Consider the following 19,532-nt stretch of genomic DNA (forward strand, 5'->3'; position numbering starts at 1 on the left):
CACTATACACACAGTGCCAGCAGCAAAGTACATACCCAGAATCAGGTAATACAACACTGCTAAACATACCCGATGCAAGACGTTGAGCACTCGCCAGCCCGAATCAGCACCCTGACGTCCCAGTGCAGCAACTTGGTTAACCAGCGAAAAGACAGAGTCAGCATCAGAGCGCTGAAACGGTACACTTCCCACCACGACCATCGGCCGTTTAGCATCACGCAACACCTAAGGCAGATGCAGGCATAACAACACAGACACACGTGCACGCACACATACATAATCAATGTACTTGATCCGAAGTTTACATAATTATATTTTCCAAGTATAAAAGCTAAGCATCCAATCACTGAAAGACAAGCTAATGATCACTATGCAATGAAGTAAAGATTGCACCACATCAACTGAGGCTGCAGGGGAGGACATCTAGCAACTCTACATGCAGAACATAACTCCAAGGGCATAGCGGCTGCAAGTAGTCCTCAAGAAAAGTGCAATGCCAGAAAGCAACACAAATCAAGAGGTCTATCACTGCACTATGATCAATACATATCATCCAAGTGGTTTGGCAGTTAGATTTGTCTATACCCTGTAGCAGTTGTCACCCCATTTATATTGCCTTGTCTGAATGAGTGCATGCAATCAACTTCTCTCTTGTCACCATCAACACAGCGTCATGTACTTGTAAACGACTAGTCGTACATAACGTCATGTCATACCGGCGGCGGCCATCACAACTGTCAACACACTCACCTTGGAAAAGGGATGCTTGCCTTGTGCTAGATCACGAAGCACGGTGGCACTGTCACCGAGATGCTATTCCACGCATTGCACAAACACACACACACACACACACACACACACACACACACACACACGCACGCACACACACGCACGCACGCACGCACGCACGCACACACACACACACCACAGCAGAAGGGGTTCGGGGGAACCAAGCAGAGCAAAAAGAACTCAGTGAGAAACTACAGGACTGTATAAGCCATCCCAACAGCACCACAATCTGACACAAACCTAAAGAACAGATCACTACTACTACTTAGTAGTTGCACACCACATTACCACATTACCACATTACCACATTACCACATTACCACATTGTGACATTACCACATTACCACATTACCACATTGTGACATTACCACATTACCACATTACCACATTGTGACATTACCACATTACCACATTACCACATTACCACATTACCACATTGTGACATTACCACATTACCACATTACCACATTACCACATTGTGACATTACCACATTACCACATTGTGACATTACCACATTACCACATTACCACATTGTGACATTACCACATTACCACATTACCACATTACCACATTGTGACATTACCACATTACCACATTACCACATTGTGACATTACCACATTACCACATTACCACATTACCACATTACCACATTGTGACATTACCACATTACCACATTATACAACTGATGACCGGAAGCAGCTAAGTAAAAGCATACATTATTGCTGCCTGGCCACAAAGTAGTCAACACGTGTAATTACTGACAGTTGTGGAAGAAGACCAAAAGAATGCATGTGTGCATGAGTGCATGCATGGGCGAGTGAATGCGCGATGGTTGCGCAATGAGTGCGTACACATGCACAGTGCATAGCAGATGTGCAAGGTCAGCAATCAACCATACAACTACAGTCCTAACTAACCTCAACGTCATAGGTCAAGTCCACCTTTGACCCAATCATGGCTACATTCAGGTCATTGTGTATCCAGCTGTAAGCCAACACACCAATCACAGTACCATACATTAGCACAGCAGCACAGCAACACAGCAGCACAGGAACACAGCAGCACAGCAACACAGCAGCACAGGAACACAGCATCACATGAACACACTGGTCACCACAGCTCCTATCGCAGCAAAAGTCACAGCAAGAGGACAAGCTACACACGAACGTGAACAGGACAGAGTTTCACATAAGTAAGACTAGGGGCTCCACTGGTGAGCACCATGCACAGGCATTTTCTCCAGGGTTTGTACAGGAACACTTGGCTGTGTGACTTGGGGTCCCGTTGGGGGCTTTGTGCTGGCACGCAGATCGCTTTTTGAGTGTTTTAAGTCGGTTTGCCTACATTTTGTTTGCGTCGAATAAGAATTCTCAGACTTTTATGCGGCCAAAATCGGGTATTCCACAACGAACTTGAAGATTTCAGCATCAATTTTCAAAGTGATTCTGCGATCTTTTTTGTTCTTTCTTGCTGTTTTTTTTTGTTGTGCGGAAAGGAGCGTAGTTTTGATGGCTCCTTCACATTTGCTCTTATTCATTGTATAAACCTGCTATGCAGTGTAGTTATTATATTATGACTACACGTTCACATGTCATATTGCGCATGCGTAAGGAAAACATGGTCTTTCTTCTTGGTGAACTTGAAGAGTACTTTGTGTGAGCGTTGACACAACAATGGCGACGAAGATATAATTATTAATAGAGTTGTTCTTGTACTACAGTCGTGATAGTTACGAATTGTTTCCATTGCCATGGCCAAGGCCACGTAGAGCCGTTTGACGGCGGAGATTTTGATGAATAGCGGGAGAGACTGTATTTTTCTTTTGTGCAAACGAAATCGGAGTTGTGGCGGTGAATGCCAGTACGGCTGAAAAGACTCGTGAAAAACGGGTATCAGCTTATCTTATCTCTCTTCTGAGTAAAACGGTTTACTCCACACTGAAGACTCTTTGTTTACCTAAAGCTCTGAGTGATTTGAAGTATCAGGAGATCGTGAGGAAACTGACGGATCATTACAAGGTTCAAACATCACGATTGAGCGCGGCGCACGCTTTCAGGAACTGTAATCAACTTCCGACCGAGTCAGTGACTGACTTTTTCGCATCGACTGCAACGCAGTGCTGTAGACTGCAAGTTTGAGAACCATTCGGATAGAGCGCTGTCGGACCAGTTCATCAGTGGTTTGCGGAGTGTTGCAGTGAAACGATTAATTCTGGCGAAGCCAGACGGAGATGTCGACACATTTCAGAAAATCAGTAAGATTGCTCTGAATGAGGAGAGTGCGGCAAAGTTTGCTGCAGAGATGCGTCCTGACACTACGTCTCTAAATGCTGTCAAGTCGTCAGACTCGAGGTCGAGGCGTACCTCTACTGCCACTGGTACTCGAAACCGCACACCAGCAAGGTCGACAAGTCATGGCAAGTCTGGTGTAAAGAAAACGTGTTACCGGTGTGGTTCAGAGAGTCACTTGGCGGACGGGTGTACCCACAAGTCGACGAAGTGCCGTTTCTGCAATCGCATGGGACACCTGGATCGCGTTTGCCGGTCGAAGAAACGCCAACAAGATTGCCATCAGTTGGATGACGACACGACGTACGATGATGATGATGATACTGGTGAGAGTGTACCGTTGTTTCACGTGTGCAATTTATCTCAGTCTACTGAAAAGGGTCCTAATGGTCCACTGTTTGTACCGGTTACTATGAATGGTTTTGTTGTGGAAATGGAATTAGACACAGGCATCAGTATGTAATAATAATAGTCTAATTCTCACACAAAGTGATACCAAAACCCGGCTTAGAGTAGTGTTAGTGTCGCTTGCTGAGAATGTCGTCTTCTGTCGGTCTGTCGTTGTTGAAAGCTTTTGGCGGTGGCCGGAGCGAAGACCTTGAAATTTTCGGGCAAAATTTAGAGTTGTTGCCGAAATACAAGGATGGCAGCAGCAAGAGAAGCGAGCTGAATACTTACCACTATTCTTGGACAAGGATGTTCTTAAAGTATGGTATCTTTTACAGTATGGTCTCAGTTAGATGTTGCAGTATGGTCTCAGTTAGAGGATTCGTCGCAGAAGGACGATACATTGATTTATGACCAGTTGCGTTCTGCATTTGGCAGCACGAAAGAGGAAGCATATGTCAAATTTGTGTGTCGTCAGCTTAGAACAGACGAGACTGTCAACGTTTATATGGCGGATTTGCAACACGTGTTGCGGTGCAGTGGCCATGCAGAGGTCAGTGAGGACCCTGTGCTAAAGCAGCAGCTCTTGTCCGGATTACCTGTGGAGTTTGCCGGAGAGATTCGTTTGCAGAATGCGGCGAGCTCGATGACGATTCGCCAGTGTGCGGATCAGGTGAAGGCATTACGGTCTGCGCAACGAGTGACGCGCCAGTTTTCAAGTTCCGTATCAGCACCTGCCAGCAGTAGTAACAACACGGGATCCTCGTCTGCTGCTGTTCCCTCTAGTGTATCGTGTTTTCACTGCAAGCAGTCAGGGCACAAACGTAGTTTATGTCCCCAATTGAAGGGCAAGTGCTTTCATTGTAAAGAGAAGGGACACATGCAGGCTAACTGCCTCAAGCGCAGCAAGCAATCGACCAGTGTGGCCAAGTCAGGAGCTGACACTGGTGTTTATTTAGCCGTGACTGCCACATCGTCCCCGTGTAGCTTGCCACGCATTTATGTGGACGCACGGCAGAGTGATGCTGATGATGTGCATCGGTTGTCGGCAGCTATAGACTCCTGCTCCAGCAACTCTTTGATTGCGGCGTCAGCAGCGTCGGCCATGGACCTGTACATCGTGTCTGATGCCACTCAGATTGTGGATGTTAGTGGCAAGGCAGTGCGAATACTAGGACGTGTTTGTGTCGATGTCGAGCGTAGTGATGAAGCTGCTGAGCTGCCGCTGACGAAGTCCGACCTTCTCGTAGTTGAGCACCTGTCGTCAGTCATGGCAGACATGATAATCGGCAGTGAGCAGCTGCATCAGAATTTGCTGTCCTTGCTGCTGTATCCTGCTGCTGAGACAGTCTGATCAACCTCCAGCTCCCACAAATTCCTTCAGCCTCTCTCTCTCCCTCTGCCCTCTTTCCACCACCAACAATCTCAGCATCATAATGTTTGCTCCACGATACTCTCATCCCATATTCATCCCATATTCATCCCATATTCATCCCATATTCATCCCATATTCATCCCATATTCATCCCATACTCATCCCATATTCATCCCATACTCATCCCATATTCATCCCATACTCATCCCATACTCATCCCATATTCATCCCATATTCATCCCATACTCATCCCATACTCATCCCATACTCATCTATCACCCATCTACCACCCCTCTTCACTCCACATCCAACTATGGAGGACAAGAGCAGAGCATAAGGCAATGGTACTAATACCTTTTTCGGATGCGTGCATTGAACAGAGGTGCTTCAAACCGGGGGTTGGTTCCAATCAGCAGCAAGACATCAGCTTCCTGCACGCAAAACATCACATCAAAATTGCAAAACAACAACAGCAATATGACAACCTGAAACACCAGCCTCATTAAAAGCACACACACACACACGCACGCACGCACACACTCACACACACACACACACACACACACACACACACACACACACACACACACACACACACACACACACACACACACACACACACACGCCCGTGCTTCCATCTATTGGTCCATTTGCCCATCCGTCCGCCTACTTGCACGCATACACAGATAAATACATACCGGCATTTCGGACACTAACCTCCACACCAGAAATTCCTGAATTGAGCAGATAATTGGATCGCAGGTCCGATCTATCCGTCAAAACAAACAGAAAATCACAACAAACACATGAGCACATGTACAGCCTGTCATTTCTGTGACATGTTGCTCAATATACCGTGTGAATACATTTTTGGCTGGAGGAAAACAAATTACCGGTAACACACGGACGCACAGAAGCCACTGGAAATTTTAACGAGGCCTTTTGTACCATTACTCAAAGTCTTTACAATGGAGATATTACTGATATACCATGTGCGAACTATATGTATAATGCACAGCCATATCAGATACTTCCTCCGCGTCATTAAAATTGTCGCTTCCCAGATCGATTTTTCAAATTTATTTTGTCCACTCGAAGGGCAAAGAAATCAGCTAGAAATTGAGCCAGAGCATTGTCGATGGACCGAGCTTTAGTTTGTGGCCTCCCGCTTCACTGCACTTGCAGCTAAGGTCGACGTCTTCATCAGAGTTTGAGGCAGACCCTTCAGCACTCCACAATACGCTGAAGGAGACTTGCGTTCAAATTCAGGTCAAGAAACTTCGTTTTCAAGCGATCCATGCCTCCAGGTGGCAGGTGATGACGGCAAACTAGCATTTTTCAAGTACACTGTAACGACTTTCCAGCGGGATAGGGTAAGCAGTTCCGCACCCTCTTTCCTTGGCAAGCGCTTCGCTGATTTTGTTGGTGTTTTCAGACCTGCTACCTTTGCATAGTAATAGGTGCATTTATAATAGGGACGTACATACTCACTATTCGTATTTCCCGCTCGTTCCCCTTGGCAGTGAGAGCCACCCACGTATAGAAGAGCGCATGCTCCAGTGGATCTCTAGTCTTGAGTTGTTCTTGTCGTTCCGTTCTCCAAGTCTTTTCTTGTCTACACTCTTGTCGAAATACTTATTCCATATTCAATACTATAAAACCCCTGTGTTCTGGAAGTGTGAGGGGACTTCGTTTAGCCGGGAGCTAACACTGGTGGCAGCGGAAAACGTCCACGTCTACATCGCTGGCGGAGTGTGTACGCCTTCGGAGATTGTCTGCTATGAAGAACCACGGAGGCCCACACAAGTGAACTAACTACCATATCCTCATCCACTCTCTTCGTCGATTTTTTCCTTTCTGTATTGTGTTTCTTTCTGCTCGTCGTTTTCTTGTTGCATGCATTGTTTACAGTCCATAGGTCACACATTGGCGCCAACCTGTCTGGCGAAACATTTTTCAGAACATTTTCTGTGTCCGTGTTTTGTGCATGATTGCATACTGACTGCTGTCTGTTGTTAGGATACTAGTAGCTGCTAGCTGGGTAGTAATAGTACCGTACTAGTAGAGTCTACACTGTGTCCGTAGATACGAGCCGTAGTTGCCTATTTGGAATCTCTGCCAAATTTGGTTGTTTGCCGCTACACACGATAGGTTACGTAGATTTAGATCGATAGTTGATCAACTCGTCGATCGAGTCCACGGGAAATTTTGCAGATTTTTTTCGAAAATTCAAAAATACAAAAACAATTTTGTTCACAATGGGCCGTTCAGCGAAATCCAAGAGACAAGAAAAGCTAGATCGTAGCTTCGCTGAAGCTGGCTGCGACATGAGCATTGCTGAAGAGCGCGAGAGTTCGCTGGTACAAGGGTTGTCCCATCGTTTTCGCTTGCCGGACACAGACACACCACATGCACATGCGCGTCCACTGCCGAAGCCAGTCTAGCTTCCCGAGACATTCGGAAATCAGCCAGGCCAAGATTTCAGCACATACATGAGGCATTTCGTCCACACATGCGAGCTGAGTGGGTACGACGACGACCAAAAGCTACGGCTACTCGCCTTGTTGGTACAGCTCACGAGATGTTTACCGAAATCCTAACCCACACGGCTGACATGAACGTTTCCGACGCAGTCGAGGCACTTCATGTCTGTCTTGAGCCGCCCCAGCAAGCCCTGATGCACGAGGCCAGTCTTCGCCAGCGAGTGAAGCTGGCGAGTGAAACTCAACACGGATATGCCACAGAACTTCGTCGGCTCGCTCGTCGAGCCTATCCAGTACAGGAAGGCCCACTGCTTGATTCGATGCTGTTGCAATTATTGATGGGCAGGCATCAAAGGATTTGCGCTTGGCGTTGGCGTCACCTTGCCCAACTAATTTGGATGCGGCAGTCCAAAAGGCCATCGAGGTAGGTGCTATCTATGCTTGCGAGCAGGCCCGAGCCTACCCAGTACACACAGCCGTATTTGCTGCTGCTGCCATGGCTCCGGAAGGGAAGCTCGGTCGCACTTCTCGTGGTCGTGACCCCTACACAGCAGTCGGTCCACTGAATTTGAAATCGGAATCTGAGCGAAACCAGTTGGCTTCGCTTTTGTCGAAATTCGATTCGCGTCTCTGCTTTGGAGGCAAAGATGGAGAGCGTGAGCCTGTATCGCCCCACCCGACCCCAGCAAGACCATGTCCGTTTTGTTGCCCGTGGTGCTGGTGCGCCTCGCCGTAGTCGTGGCCAGAGTTTTGCCAGGCCTGTCCGTGGAGCGTGCCATGGATGTGGTGAAGAGGGCCACTTCATTGCATCTTGCCCACACTCAAAAAACTAGGTTTGACTGGTGACACGGGGCCGCCGTCAGTCGTCCGAGTGGAGCCCCTCGAGGAGGTATGTGGTGCTATCTCACCCATTATTGTGCACGTTGATGTTTGTCTTTCGCCTTCGCCTGCCTGTTGATCTGGTCTTTCCTCCTCCCGATCCTCCCGAGCTCTCCCCATTTGCCTATGTTCAGCTAGTACGTGACCGTTTAGCTCTGGCTCATTCTCTTGCTCGTGATCAATTAGCTGCTGCCCATCGTCACCAGAAGTCAGTATATGATGCTCACTGCAGTGGTGCTTCGTTTGTTGTTGGCGATTTAGTCTGGCTGCATGATAAGGTAATTCACGCCGGAGAGTCTGCCAAGTTCCACCGTTATTGGTCCGGTCCATTTCGTGTTGTTCGTGTTAATGGTCCTACGTCGTATACCTTGTCCATGCCTGGGTGTGAACGTACCGTCCATTTCAATCGCCTCAAGAAAGCTGTAACTGTGTCCGGTCCTGTTACATTGCCGCTGCCTGATGATGATTTGCCGCGCTGCGTTCCGCCGCTACAGCCGCCGTCGTCTGATCCGGTTCGTACTTCTTCTCCTGTTCCTCGTCATTCTGGCCGTGTTCGCACTGCACCTGCTCGACTAGCTGACTATGTCCTGGACTGAGTTTATTATTTGGTTTGTTTTCTTTTGTTTGTTTCCTAGATATTTCGTTCATTTCCGTGGACGTGAATTTTTGCTAGGGGGGCACAGTGTAATAGGTGCATTTATAATAGGGATGTACATACTGTAAGACATGTTATTATAACGAGTCGCAAATTTAACGATTGTCCAAAATTCATAGGTTAACGAGAAGATATGTTAACGATCTTGCAGTATTCTGCCATATCCACACACAGCATATATGAAGCAGTACCGCCTCAACGGATCTTATTGTAACGAAGAAATGTCATCCGTTAAAACGTTAGATTTGCTTCCTCGTTATATATACATGTCTTACAGTACTCACTATTCGTATTTCCCGCTCGTTTCCCTTAGCAATGAGAGCCACTCACGTGAAGAAGAGCGCATGCTCCAGTGGTTCTCTAGTCCTGAGTTGTTCTTGTCGTTCCGTTCTCCAAGTCTTTTCTTGTCTACTCTCTTGTCGAAATACTTATTCCATATTCAATACTATAAAACCCCTGTGTTCTGGAAGTGTGAGGGGACTTCGTTTAGCCGGGAGCTAACAGCAGCACCTTCATAGCGCATTTTAGGAATCGGAGAACACTCTGTTCTTGCTATCGTCAACTTCAGCATTTCGTATTCAGGAGAGATACCAGGATTCTTATACCCGAGCTTCCCATCTTGATAAATGCCCACGCGAACGATGTGGGACGGCACGAACTCCAGAAAACGATGTGCGCTCTCGCATGGAATAGTGCGGAGCGAGATGAATTTGTCTGGTGTGGAAGAGAGCTCCGACAAAGTCGTAGACCACCACGGCTTCAGAAACACGTATATATTGCGCAGGAAGGGTCGGACCAATGTTCGAACACAGAAAACAGCAATTCCAACAGTCTGACTAAGACGAGCAATTCACAAACATTGCGGTGTGCGAAGCAACAATTTTAATGACGCGGAGGAAGTACCCAATACTCGCACATGTACAGTGTGGTCAGCTTCTTCCAGAAACACACTAGATGTACTTAGAATGTCCGGCAGAAAGGATTGAAACCTAGGAAATAAAACCTACCCGCCAGCAGCCACTGGGAATGGCTCCTCCGTATACAGACATTCAGAGTCGAATCGGTGCAGGAGATCTTTAGCTGCCACCAAGCACTGAGAGTGGACACGCATTGGCAAAACACACAGAGCTAATGCAAACAAGGTCAGGCCGTTACCAGCTAGGGCATCTCTAGACTGCCACAGAGCTGTCAACGACGGTAACATGCATACCCATACGGAGAAGGACATGTTTTCAGTCTCCCCGCAAAATGCAAACGACAAAACACGTAACAAAACGCAAAATCAGGCTCATTTCAATCCACAAAACAAACTGCTTAGCACTTCACCTGAACTCTAAAGATCAAAATGCACTGCAAAACAGAGAAGTCCACACGCGTGGACTTGACTTGTTTGATATCATTTTTACTTCACCAGATATACAGGCGTTTCTGCCTTCTCCTCTAAGCGGTATGGCCCGACTCTCAATTAAAGACGAAGAGCGTGTGACACTACTAACCTCAGCATCCATCATAGCACCGGCAACAGCAGCCACTTCATTACCACTTAGAGTGGAAAGCTACAAGCACAGGTATTTCAACAAACAGAAGCGCACATGTCAACTACAGAAATATTATAGCTGGTGTCTATGAGATTCAAGGAGCATTGTCCACCACCTTTCGGGCGTGTCTTCCAGTTTCATGCAGTCAGGTTTCAAGTTTCAGCACCGTCCTCTTCGCAATGACATAGTTAGTACCACTCTAACACCTCACACTATCACCTGGGTATGGTTGTGTAGGGTGTTGAACAGTGCATTGCTGAGCCCAGCGTACTCATATACACTACTCATATCTTCCGTATTGGCAAAGTATTGACAGTGGTCCAATCACGAATCAAGAAAACAACAGACCTGAGCGCTACCATTCACACCCGTACCTGGCTGGAAATCTGATGTAAGGCTTCCGCCCATCCAACCACGGCCAGCTGTCCATTGTCATCCTTGGCCATAGGAGTGGTCAGGCGCTGACGCTTCAAGCCATCAAAAGCAAATCTACACATAACATACATGCATATGTCCAGTGGTACAAGGTAAGTACCAGGGGGATTTCCCACATACAAGGTAAGTACCAGGGGGATTTCCCACATACAAGGTAAGTACCGGTGGGAAACACATACAAGGTAAGTACCAGGGGGATTTCCCACATACAAGGTAAGTACCAGTGGGAAACACATACTTAGTCACAATCCAACAGTGGAACACGTCCAAGCAATACAACAGAATAAGCCTTTTGCACGTTGTACAGATGCACGAAATCCCGTAGAACCTAATGGGTGTTGAATGCGCAGGACCCTATTGTGTTTTCTGCTATTTCCACTAAGAAATGGGCCCTGAAGGCATTTCAAACGAAAACCTTTTCTGACAAAGATCTAGCTAGTCATTAGTTCTAACCAAAGTGAAGAAGCTGGAAAAGGGATTGTTTGCCATTAATTATGAGGCTAAAATTGGTCAAATGCGCATGCATAGCACACAATGAACACCCAATCGGGTCTGTACACACCTACGCCCTAGTACTGAACTTCGTACATCTGTACAACGCGCAAAAGGCTTATCACAGGGTTCACACGGAGGAAGAACTCGTCAAGTGGACTTTCACTGCTAAGATTTCTGTCGGAATGGTGCAGTCAAGAGAGAGGCTTTAAAAAGGAAATATTTCAGGTTGCCCTATATATTGTACGTGCAGCTCCACACCAAATTTCTTGCCAAAACAATCATGAGCTGATATTGTTTATAAGTGAAGCAAAATACAACACACTGTTCAACTCAAGTCAAGTCCTGTCAGCCAAGACGGGAAACGTCCATTCATTCATGACAGAACATGACGACAGCAGCAGCAGGGACGACAGCAGCAGCAGCAGTGGCAGCAGCAGCAGGAGCAGCAGCAGGAGCAGTGACGACAGCAGCAACAGCAGTGGACGTGGCGGCAGCAGCAGCAGAAGAGTACAAAACTATAGCTTCCTCTGCATGAGCTGTGAAAGCACAAATCTATCCATTCCCACCTTGATTTGTCGGAGATCCACTCTTCATTGATATCCTTAAACAGAGCACACACGACCAGCAATGTCGAGTAAATGAATCACACCGTCAACATTTCGAATTCAGCGTTAGATATTACCATGATTTCTTTTCACTGTGTTGGTGCTAGTTGCAGGTTCTGGAGTCCATTCCTGGCAACATCTAGATAGATAATTTACCACCCAATGACCTTTGAGTAGAGATGTCAGAGTACTTACGCCATCGCCCTAAACCTGTGTTGCATGATTCCATAGCAACAAGGTCAAGGGTCATCCGTGGCACACGATCATAATCCTACACTGGGCTGAAAAGTCATGTGGGCCAGCGAGCATCATACTTGATGCCATTATTCCGTAGTGTTATGCTTGCACAACTTCATTTTATTTCCTTCTCTCAATATTTATTTACTTTCAAAGCTTCGCGCTGCGATTCAAATTCACTTCACTCTTTTCTGTTTTCTTGTTTTGTCCTTTTCTTTATGCCACGTCTGCGCTCGATCACGCGATTGATGTGAGCTGAGCTGCAGCTGTGACGGTATATGCCACTAAGTGCACTCTTATTTTTGTCTGCGTGCACAAGGTGTTTCTTGTGCGTGCATTGCACCGTGTTCTAAAAGAGTTCTTGAGAAGACGAGCAAGTTGTCGTTTGATTGTCTGATATGCGGTGGAAAGCGTCTCCACGCATACACTACACTATTACTAGCGTTGCGATAGATAAACAAAATTAATATACTTGATTCCGACAAGGAGTTGGCCATGACCGAGAGCTAAACAGACACGAGCTACTATTATTTGTTGCTTGGAGAAAACAGATCTGTTTTTCTTTTCGGCACACCTCTTAATTTTGCACTTCCCCTCAGCGCTGCACTTTGTTACCCATGGCAACGGCGCATGATGCACTGCGCGAGCGGAATTTCTTTGTGCTGTCTCAGCATGCAGTTAGTGTGCATTGATGCATCTTCACATGCAACAATGGCGGGTGCCTGTCATCCAACTTCGAGTGCGTATAAAGACCACTTCTATTGTCTGGAATGGATTCACCTAACATTTGATCAGTACCAAGCGTTTTGGCACTACATTGTAAATCGATAGGTGCATCACTTATTCCACAGGTTTCAAGATGGAAATTTCGTCTGATATTGCTACTTTTTAAGCATTATTAGCTTGTAATGCACTTACTTGAATTGACTAAGCTAAATTACTGCTGACAAGTACATGGTACACTGTATGCCGCATCACCCCCATGCTCAGTGAATGAATTCAGCAACCACAACATGCCCAACACTACCCAGGGGCCAAACAGTCTTGATCAACTAAAGATGCAAGCCATGAATTACCAATCCCTTGGCCTCGGAGTCGGTCGCTGTGAGACCAGATGTGCCACTCGCTGGATATCATGAGGGGTTGAACTAGCACCAGGCTAGATAGCTGTACTGGTTGACTCCTGGGTAATGCATAAACTAGCCTACCTTCTCTCATCTGATATCTCCCCTCTCGACCCCCAGCCCCACTAGCCTTAGGCATCCCATGTAGATGCTGGTACTGACCTCATGGAGACGTGGCAGGACACGCATGACTTCACCGGTGCGTGTATTAACACTGATGTTACATCCCACTGCATCAAACACATCCACTGAGTCCACGCGCCTGGTCAATAACAAGAAACAGAACAGGAACAAGAAACAGTGACAGCATGGTTTCACCAGCCAGGCGACTTTGTACAAGATGCCCCCCCCCCCCTTCAGGGCTGACAGCAACATACTGTATAGCAGGAAATTTTCGGACAGAATTTATTTTCGTACGATTTCGTACACGCCCTCTTTTGTACTAAAATTAATTCCGTACTAAAATTTGTTCCTGTGAAGTTATGTACACTATACATGCGTACCGCAAGCAAACAAGTGCATTTAGCATGCACCACTGTACGAAAATAAAATCCGTACGAAATGTCGAAATTCGGCTTTGTCCGAAAATATTTCCGTCCGAAAATTTCCTGCTATACAGTAGGGTGAATATATTCTTCCATGGGAAGACATGTTGAAAACTGATCACCATAGAAACAACCACACACTGCAGCGCAGAGCGTGTACAGTGTACCAGGTGTACTGTCAGAGTTTAAAACCTAACGATTTGCAATTTTTTCCACCAAGCGGGCACAAAGTTCAACAATCCCAGCCATCACACATAGGTCTATTATTTCTCTACTACAAAGCGTCAAAGAAGAGAAAGAAGAGATTTCCTAGCTTGAGATCCTACTACTACAGTACTCTAAGTCTCTAGTCAGGTGTCACATTGTGGGAAGGCGGTGGCGGTATGTGACCTGCATGTACATGTAGTAGTGACCAGTGCCTCCGAGCTCTGGTTCTGCATCAGCAGCTAATGTACATCATGCTGGGCGGGAAGGATTGAAAATCAAAATCAAGTTTGAAAGCATTTTAGTTCGTAGTAGAGCATTGCTTTCGATGAGTTTGTCCATTTACCCAAAATACCTTGCCAAGCAATTAACTAACATGGCAATGTTGATGATGGCCAGTCATCGGTGCCTGCCCTGCTTGCCGCGCTCTATTCCTTGCTGAAAGATCTTGCTAAGGGATCTCTAAATGCAATCAAACAGTTTAATTTCTCAGAAGAGTCACTTCTTGCTCTGGAAATTCTGGTCTAAAGTACACCGCCAAGAAGCAGTAAAGCAGAAGGACATCGTGGAGAGACTGCTAAGCATGGGTGAGATAGATGTCAGACACAGCTTGACTCCCTTACAATGCCCGGATGGAGTTCGTACTTGACTTTTTGAGCTGCCAAACTTCCAGGACATTTCACTCTAGACGAAGTTTGAGTGTGTCGTCAGACTGCCTTGTTTCAAAAGCAACACAGTGTTTATCGGGCGCTATGCCCACGTTCTCAGCATTGCCCTCCGTAACGCTATGGCTGAAAGGTTTCGATAGAGAGTCCAGCACAATTCTAGCTGCAGTATTTTTACCTTAGTTCCCATGGTCTGGCCATGAACGCATAGGGCTTGGATGTGAGGGCGCCAACTGGACACAAGTCTGCAGTAAGTACAAACCAAACAAACAGAGAAATCAATCAGAAATAGTTTTCGTACGAATAGTCACAATATGTCAGAGGATACATACGGACCGTGGTTGTTACTGTGTGTGTGTGTGTGTGTGTGTGTGTGTGTGTGTGTGTGTGTGTGTGTGTGTGTGTGTGTGTGTGCGTGTGTGCGTATGCGGCTGGAGACGAGTTGCGAGTAGCACCCCACCGCCACGGCCCGCTCCTGATCCTCTTCTATGTGTCTGTGGACGCCCATTTCGTCGACCAGGAGATCTGAAACGACATGCCAAGTTCTGCGCTCGTGTTCTCACTTGAACTTTCCGACATTCGCTATCATTGCGTACGCAATGGGCAAGATCAAGGTCAAGGTGTGTGTGTGTGTGTGTGTGTGTGTGTGTGTGTGTGTGTGTGTGTGTGTGTGTGCGTGTGTGCGTATATGCATGTGCGCTATAGAGAGACATACTTGTACTTGCTTACTGCCAAAACTGGTCACGTGGGTCTCCCCCGGAGAGGAAGAGAGATTCAAAAGGAATCTTGGAAAGATGACTCATTTGGCTATTGAACCGCCCCCAACGGCCGACACCTCCTAAAATCCCCAAACTCTGTGTGGACTTGGAAATGGTCCCACATATGGGCTCACCACACTTCAGTAAGTGGGTGAGGACAAGGTGCAGAAAAAGGACTTACTTGTACACACATGCACAAAGTATCAAATTAAATGAGCAAAATGTTCGTGTTAGCTTACCGATTACATTCCCTGACAGCTCTGACTTGAACATACGCTCAATGTACGTTCCAACCTGTGCACCCAAAACAAATTGAGATGGAGGGTGTGTGTAAGGACTGAAGTTAACTGGCCAAGTCTGGAGGGAAGTCTAACTACATGTAATGTCAACAAGCAAGGAGTACATTGAACACAATCACAGTACTGCATAAGAACAAGCAGTAGTGCCAACTCTATGGCTAGGAACCGCTGGGTTACATGTATTTGCAGTCGTAAAATCAGAATAGTAGTTAACTACTTCAGGTTGAACTTCTTGATCTGTCCAACATGAGAAACTGTGAATGCTTCTTCATGTGCTTTAGTACATCCATGTGAGTAGCAGATATACTAGACTGTAGGTATGGTGTGTGTGTGTGTGTGTGTGTGTGTGTGTGTGTGTGTGTGTGTGTGTGTGTGTGTGTGTGTGTGTGTGTGTGTGTGTGTGTGTGTGTGTGTGTGTGTGTGTGTGTGTGTGTGTGTAAGTGCAGCATAAGCAGCCTACCTGCATATCACCACCTCGGCCTGTAGTGCCCAGCTGCTCAACACCAGCAATCTCGTTACCGAATCTGCTCACCAGCCAACACCAACACACCAACCCCAACCCCAACAGCAGAAGCAGAAGTGGTCGCCACACCAGCACCAAGTTAGTACAACACAAATGCAAAAAAACATCACCAGCCATTACGCAGTGTTGCTATGATGACACAGAGCACACACAGGACAGCCATGTGCATGTAGCATCATCGGTTTACTGTAGCTCAAGTGACAATACTGTTGGATACCCAAACATGAACATGAGTGTATTACTACAGCATAGCAAACTCATAAACACTCAAAACAAACAAACACCACATGTACACATTATCTAGCCGACAGTCATAAGGAGACATTCTGACACTTCTGACTTCTATCAACACACATGTAACATTTACACTACATGATTGCGTAGTGATCTGCGTAGTTAGCTACATTGGCTTTCAAAGCACACAGCAGCAGCAGCAGCAGCGGTGAAGGTACTAACTCACCGAATACATCTGGTACAGTGGATACAGCGTGTCATGATCGTCTTGATCAATGGACCAATCTCCTTGTCCTCCACCGCACTGCAGTATTTCATTCACCAAGACAAAGCAAGCACAGAAAGAAATGAGATGAGGCTGCAGCCAGAATATACTTGTAGGCGCCTTTCACTCTACTTGCATAACAGTACATTTGCGGTTCGAACCCCAGTTGAGGTACCTTTTTTGGACCCTTTTTCAAGTTTCGAATCTCGCGGCACTGCACAGGGTACAACAGAATCGCCAAATACGGGAGCTCTCCAAAGCCAGCGCTCATCTTTTTCTGAATGGACTGTAAACACGTTGGGGAACATTCACAAAGTCTTTGCTTTAGGTGTTGCATTTAGGCCTTGCACAGTGTTTTCATGTAGAGGGAAGGCTAACGAAACGACATGCGATCTCCACGGAGCGGATGGGCCTAAGAGCTAAACTTTCATTTACTTACAGTCAACAGCATAAGAACACATACACACACACACACACACATACACACACATACACACACACACATACACGCACACATACACGCACACATACACGCACACACACACACATACACACACACACACACACACACACACACACACACACACACATACCTCAGACATGCCCATCGCGGAAGCGATGATAGCGAACAGCTATGTTAGACATAGCAACTTGTGCTGGGATTACACCATTCAACAGCTTGCAAGGCTGATGAATTGACCACCACTATTTTTAGCCTGGTATCCACCACACAGCTGTTTGAAGTGACTTTTTCTGGCCAGTGAATCCCTATTTTTCACACACATACACACACACACACACACACACACACACACACACACACACACACACACACACACACACATACACACGCACACGCATCTTTAGCTTACCGTTTCCCCTCAAAAGCAATATCGGTGAAGCGAGAGCGATCACTTCCAAACGCCATCGACTGATCCTACACCGTCAGCATAAAAGACATACAGAACGTTTTAGAAATACAGTGTACCTTCAATAATCAAGTCAATATACTGTAGTGACGCGCATATAAGCACATGTGCCCATACCCGGGCATAAGCGCACCCTCACAAATAAGCGCATGGGCTTATAAGTCAACCCAAATGCAATTCCATCCGCGACACACAGACACCACAAAAACACCATGTTCACATAGTTCAATGTGCATTGCGGTATTGCACTATGTGCATAATTACGCAAGGTACTGATACGCTAGCAACGCAAGCGCATGCGCTTATGTGTGAGACAAAACGACCCGCAAAAAATAGCAAATAAGGCAAAAACTCACTCATAGGGGCATGTGCCTTTATGTGCGTCACTACGGTATGTATCGGCAAACACACAACACAACAGTAATATTATAAGTTTATAACGTTGAAGGGGTCAAAGAGTAAAAATAGACAGCTCACTATAAGCTTACCTGAAGGTCACATTCACCTCCTTGATCACAGATTGGACAATCCAGAGGATGATTGACAAGAAGAAACTCCATCACTCCCTCCCTAGATAGCGTTAACACAGTGCATGATGAAACAGGAAAGGGAGCGTTGAAGAAGAGAACCACAAGCAAACGAGGCAGGCATACCAATTCAAGCCACAATGCTAGTGCTCTTCTACGCATACACGACGCCCAGACACCTGCAGTGGAAACATACCGAGCTTTCTTTGTTGCTGGCGAATTGGTTTTTATACGCCAGCCCTTCATCACCGGCATGGCACATGCTGCAACAGGCTGCAGACACAAAGGCAAAAAAAGAGGAGATAACAGCTAATTTACATCAGAATACAGCCGAGAGCGTTAAACGCACTGGAAAGAGTGCATAAAGCTACAAGATGCTGTGTTCAACAGGGTTGCACATGACATCACCAATGAATGACTAGTTCTACAAGCTGATATTGGACATTGGTGTGCAGCGGGACTGTTCTCGGGTACCTTTGGTGACTTTTCAACCTCCACCAGACACATTCGGCAATTGCCGGCCACTGAGAGACGGTCATGATAGCAGAAACGTGGAATCTCCACACCAACCCTTTCACAGGCCTACTCAAAAGAACACGCACACCGACGCGAGTACACACACACACACACGCACACACACACGCGCGCACATACACACACACACACACACACACACACACACACACACACACACAAGAAAACCAAGTTAGGCAAACGCATGGCTATTGGTAAAGAGTAGCACAAGTACTACTTTCCCTGTACAACGGTATGCTAGGGAGCAAGCATTGTCGACTTTGACGTACACATTCACACAGTACAACACTGGCCCAATGTAATGAATGGTGTTGCAGCTCTGAGCTACATGTCATAGCATAATAATCAGGCAACATAGGGATCGTGTTGGTCATGCCGGTATGTATCTACACAGAACTGGAGGTGCTAGCAGCGGAGATGCTGAGGTGTTAGTGGTCCTGGACGTGGTGCTATGCTTTGGGTGTTGGATTGTCATTACACATTACACTGAATTAGAGCCGTGTGGAAAATCAGTGTATGTCTAACAGGGTGCATGTGAGCTTCATGACCTTCCTATTGGGATTTCGTAGTGTGGTGTTTACACAGAGTGCGTGGCTTGGCTGGTGCGCGATCGGGATGCTGTGATGGTAAAGTTGATTAGGTGACACAATGGTGGCTTAGAGCAGGTACAGTGCTGCTGCTGCTCAGTAAAATCCAGTCGAGTTTCTCAAGTACGCACCGGGCGTTGCGCAGCCCTAGACCTGCGAATGCTGCGCTG

The 19,532-nt window shown here is 46.6% G+C and overlaps 1 protein-coding gene across 1 annotated transcript in view; it reads right to left on the reverse strand.

Moving 5' to 3' along the window:
- The window catches only part of LOC135806626 (NADH-ubiquinone oxidoreductase 75 kDa subunit, mitochondrial-like), a 37,339-nt gene extending 18,495 nt beyond the window's left edge, over nucleotides 1-18,844 (reverse strand). The window contains exons 1-18 of the mRNA XM_065320850.1: nucleotides 18,716-18,844; nucleotides 18,438-18,514; nucleotides 18,203-18,284; nucleotides 17,658-17,722; nucleotides 16,747-16,824; nucleotides 16,224-16,287; nucleotides 15,704-15,758; nucleotides 14,885-14,951; nucleotides 13,455-13,554; nucleotides 11,893-11,927; nucleotides 10,771-10,885; nucleotides 10,355-10,414; nucleotides 9,866-9,951; nucleotides 5,559-5,610; nucleotides 5,196-5,272; nucleotides 1,709-1,775; nucleotides 751-813; nucleotides 70-225 (exon numbers count right to left, since the gene is read on the reverse strand). Of these exons, the coding sequence (XP_065176922.1) occupies nucleotides 70-225; nucleotides 751-813; nucleotides 1,709-1,775; nucleotides 5,196-5,272; nucleotides 5,559-5,610; nucleotides 9,866-9,951; nucleotides 10,355-10,414; nucleotides 10,771-10,885; nucleotides 11,893-11,927; nucleotides 13,455-13,554; nucleotides 14,885-14,951; nucleotides 15,704-15,758; nucleotides 16,224-16,287; nucleotides 16,747-16,824; nucleotides 17,658-17,722; nucleotides 18,203-18,284; nucleotides 18,438-18,514; nucleotides 18,716-18,748 (1,332 nt within the window). The 5' untranslated portion in view covers nucleotides 18,749-18,844. The remainder of the gene's footprint in view (nucleotides 1-69; nucleotides 226-750; nucleotides 814-1,708; nucleotides 1,776-5,195; nucleotides 5,273-5,558; nucleotides 5,611-9,865; nucleotides 9,952-10,354; nucleotides 10,415-10,770; nucleotides 10,886-11,892; nucleotides 11,928-13,454; nucleotides 13,555-14,884; nucleotides 14,952-15,703; nucleotides 15,759-16,223; nucleotides 16,288-16,746; nucleotides 16,825-17,657; nucleotides 17,723-18,202; nucleotides 18,285-18,437; nucleotides 18,515-18,715) is intronic.
- Between the last annotated feature and the right edge of the window lie 688 nt (nucleotides 18,845-19,532).

This window comes from Sycon ciliatum, chromosome 1 (genome assembly GCF_964019385.1).
Source record: "Sycon ciliatum chromosome 1, ocSycCili1.1, whole genome shotgun sequence".
In the NCBI taxonomy this organism is placed as follows: Eukaryota; Metazoa; Porifera; class Calcarea; order Leucosolenida; family Sycettidae; genus Sycon; species Sycon ciliatum.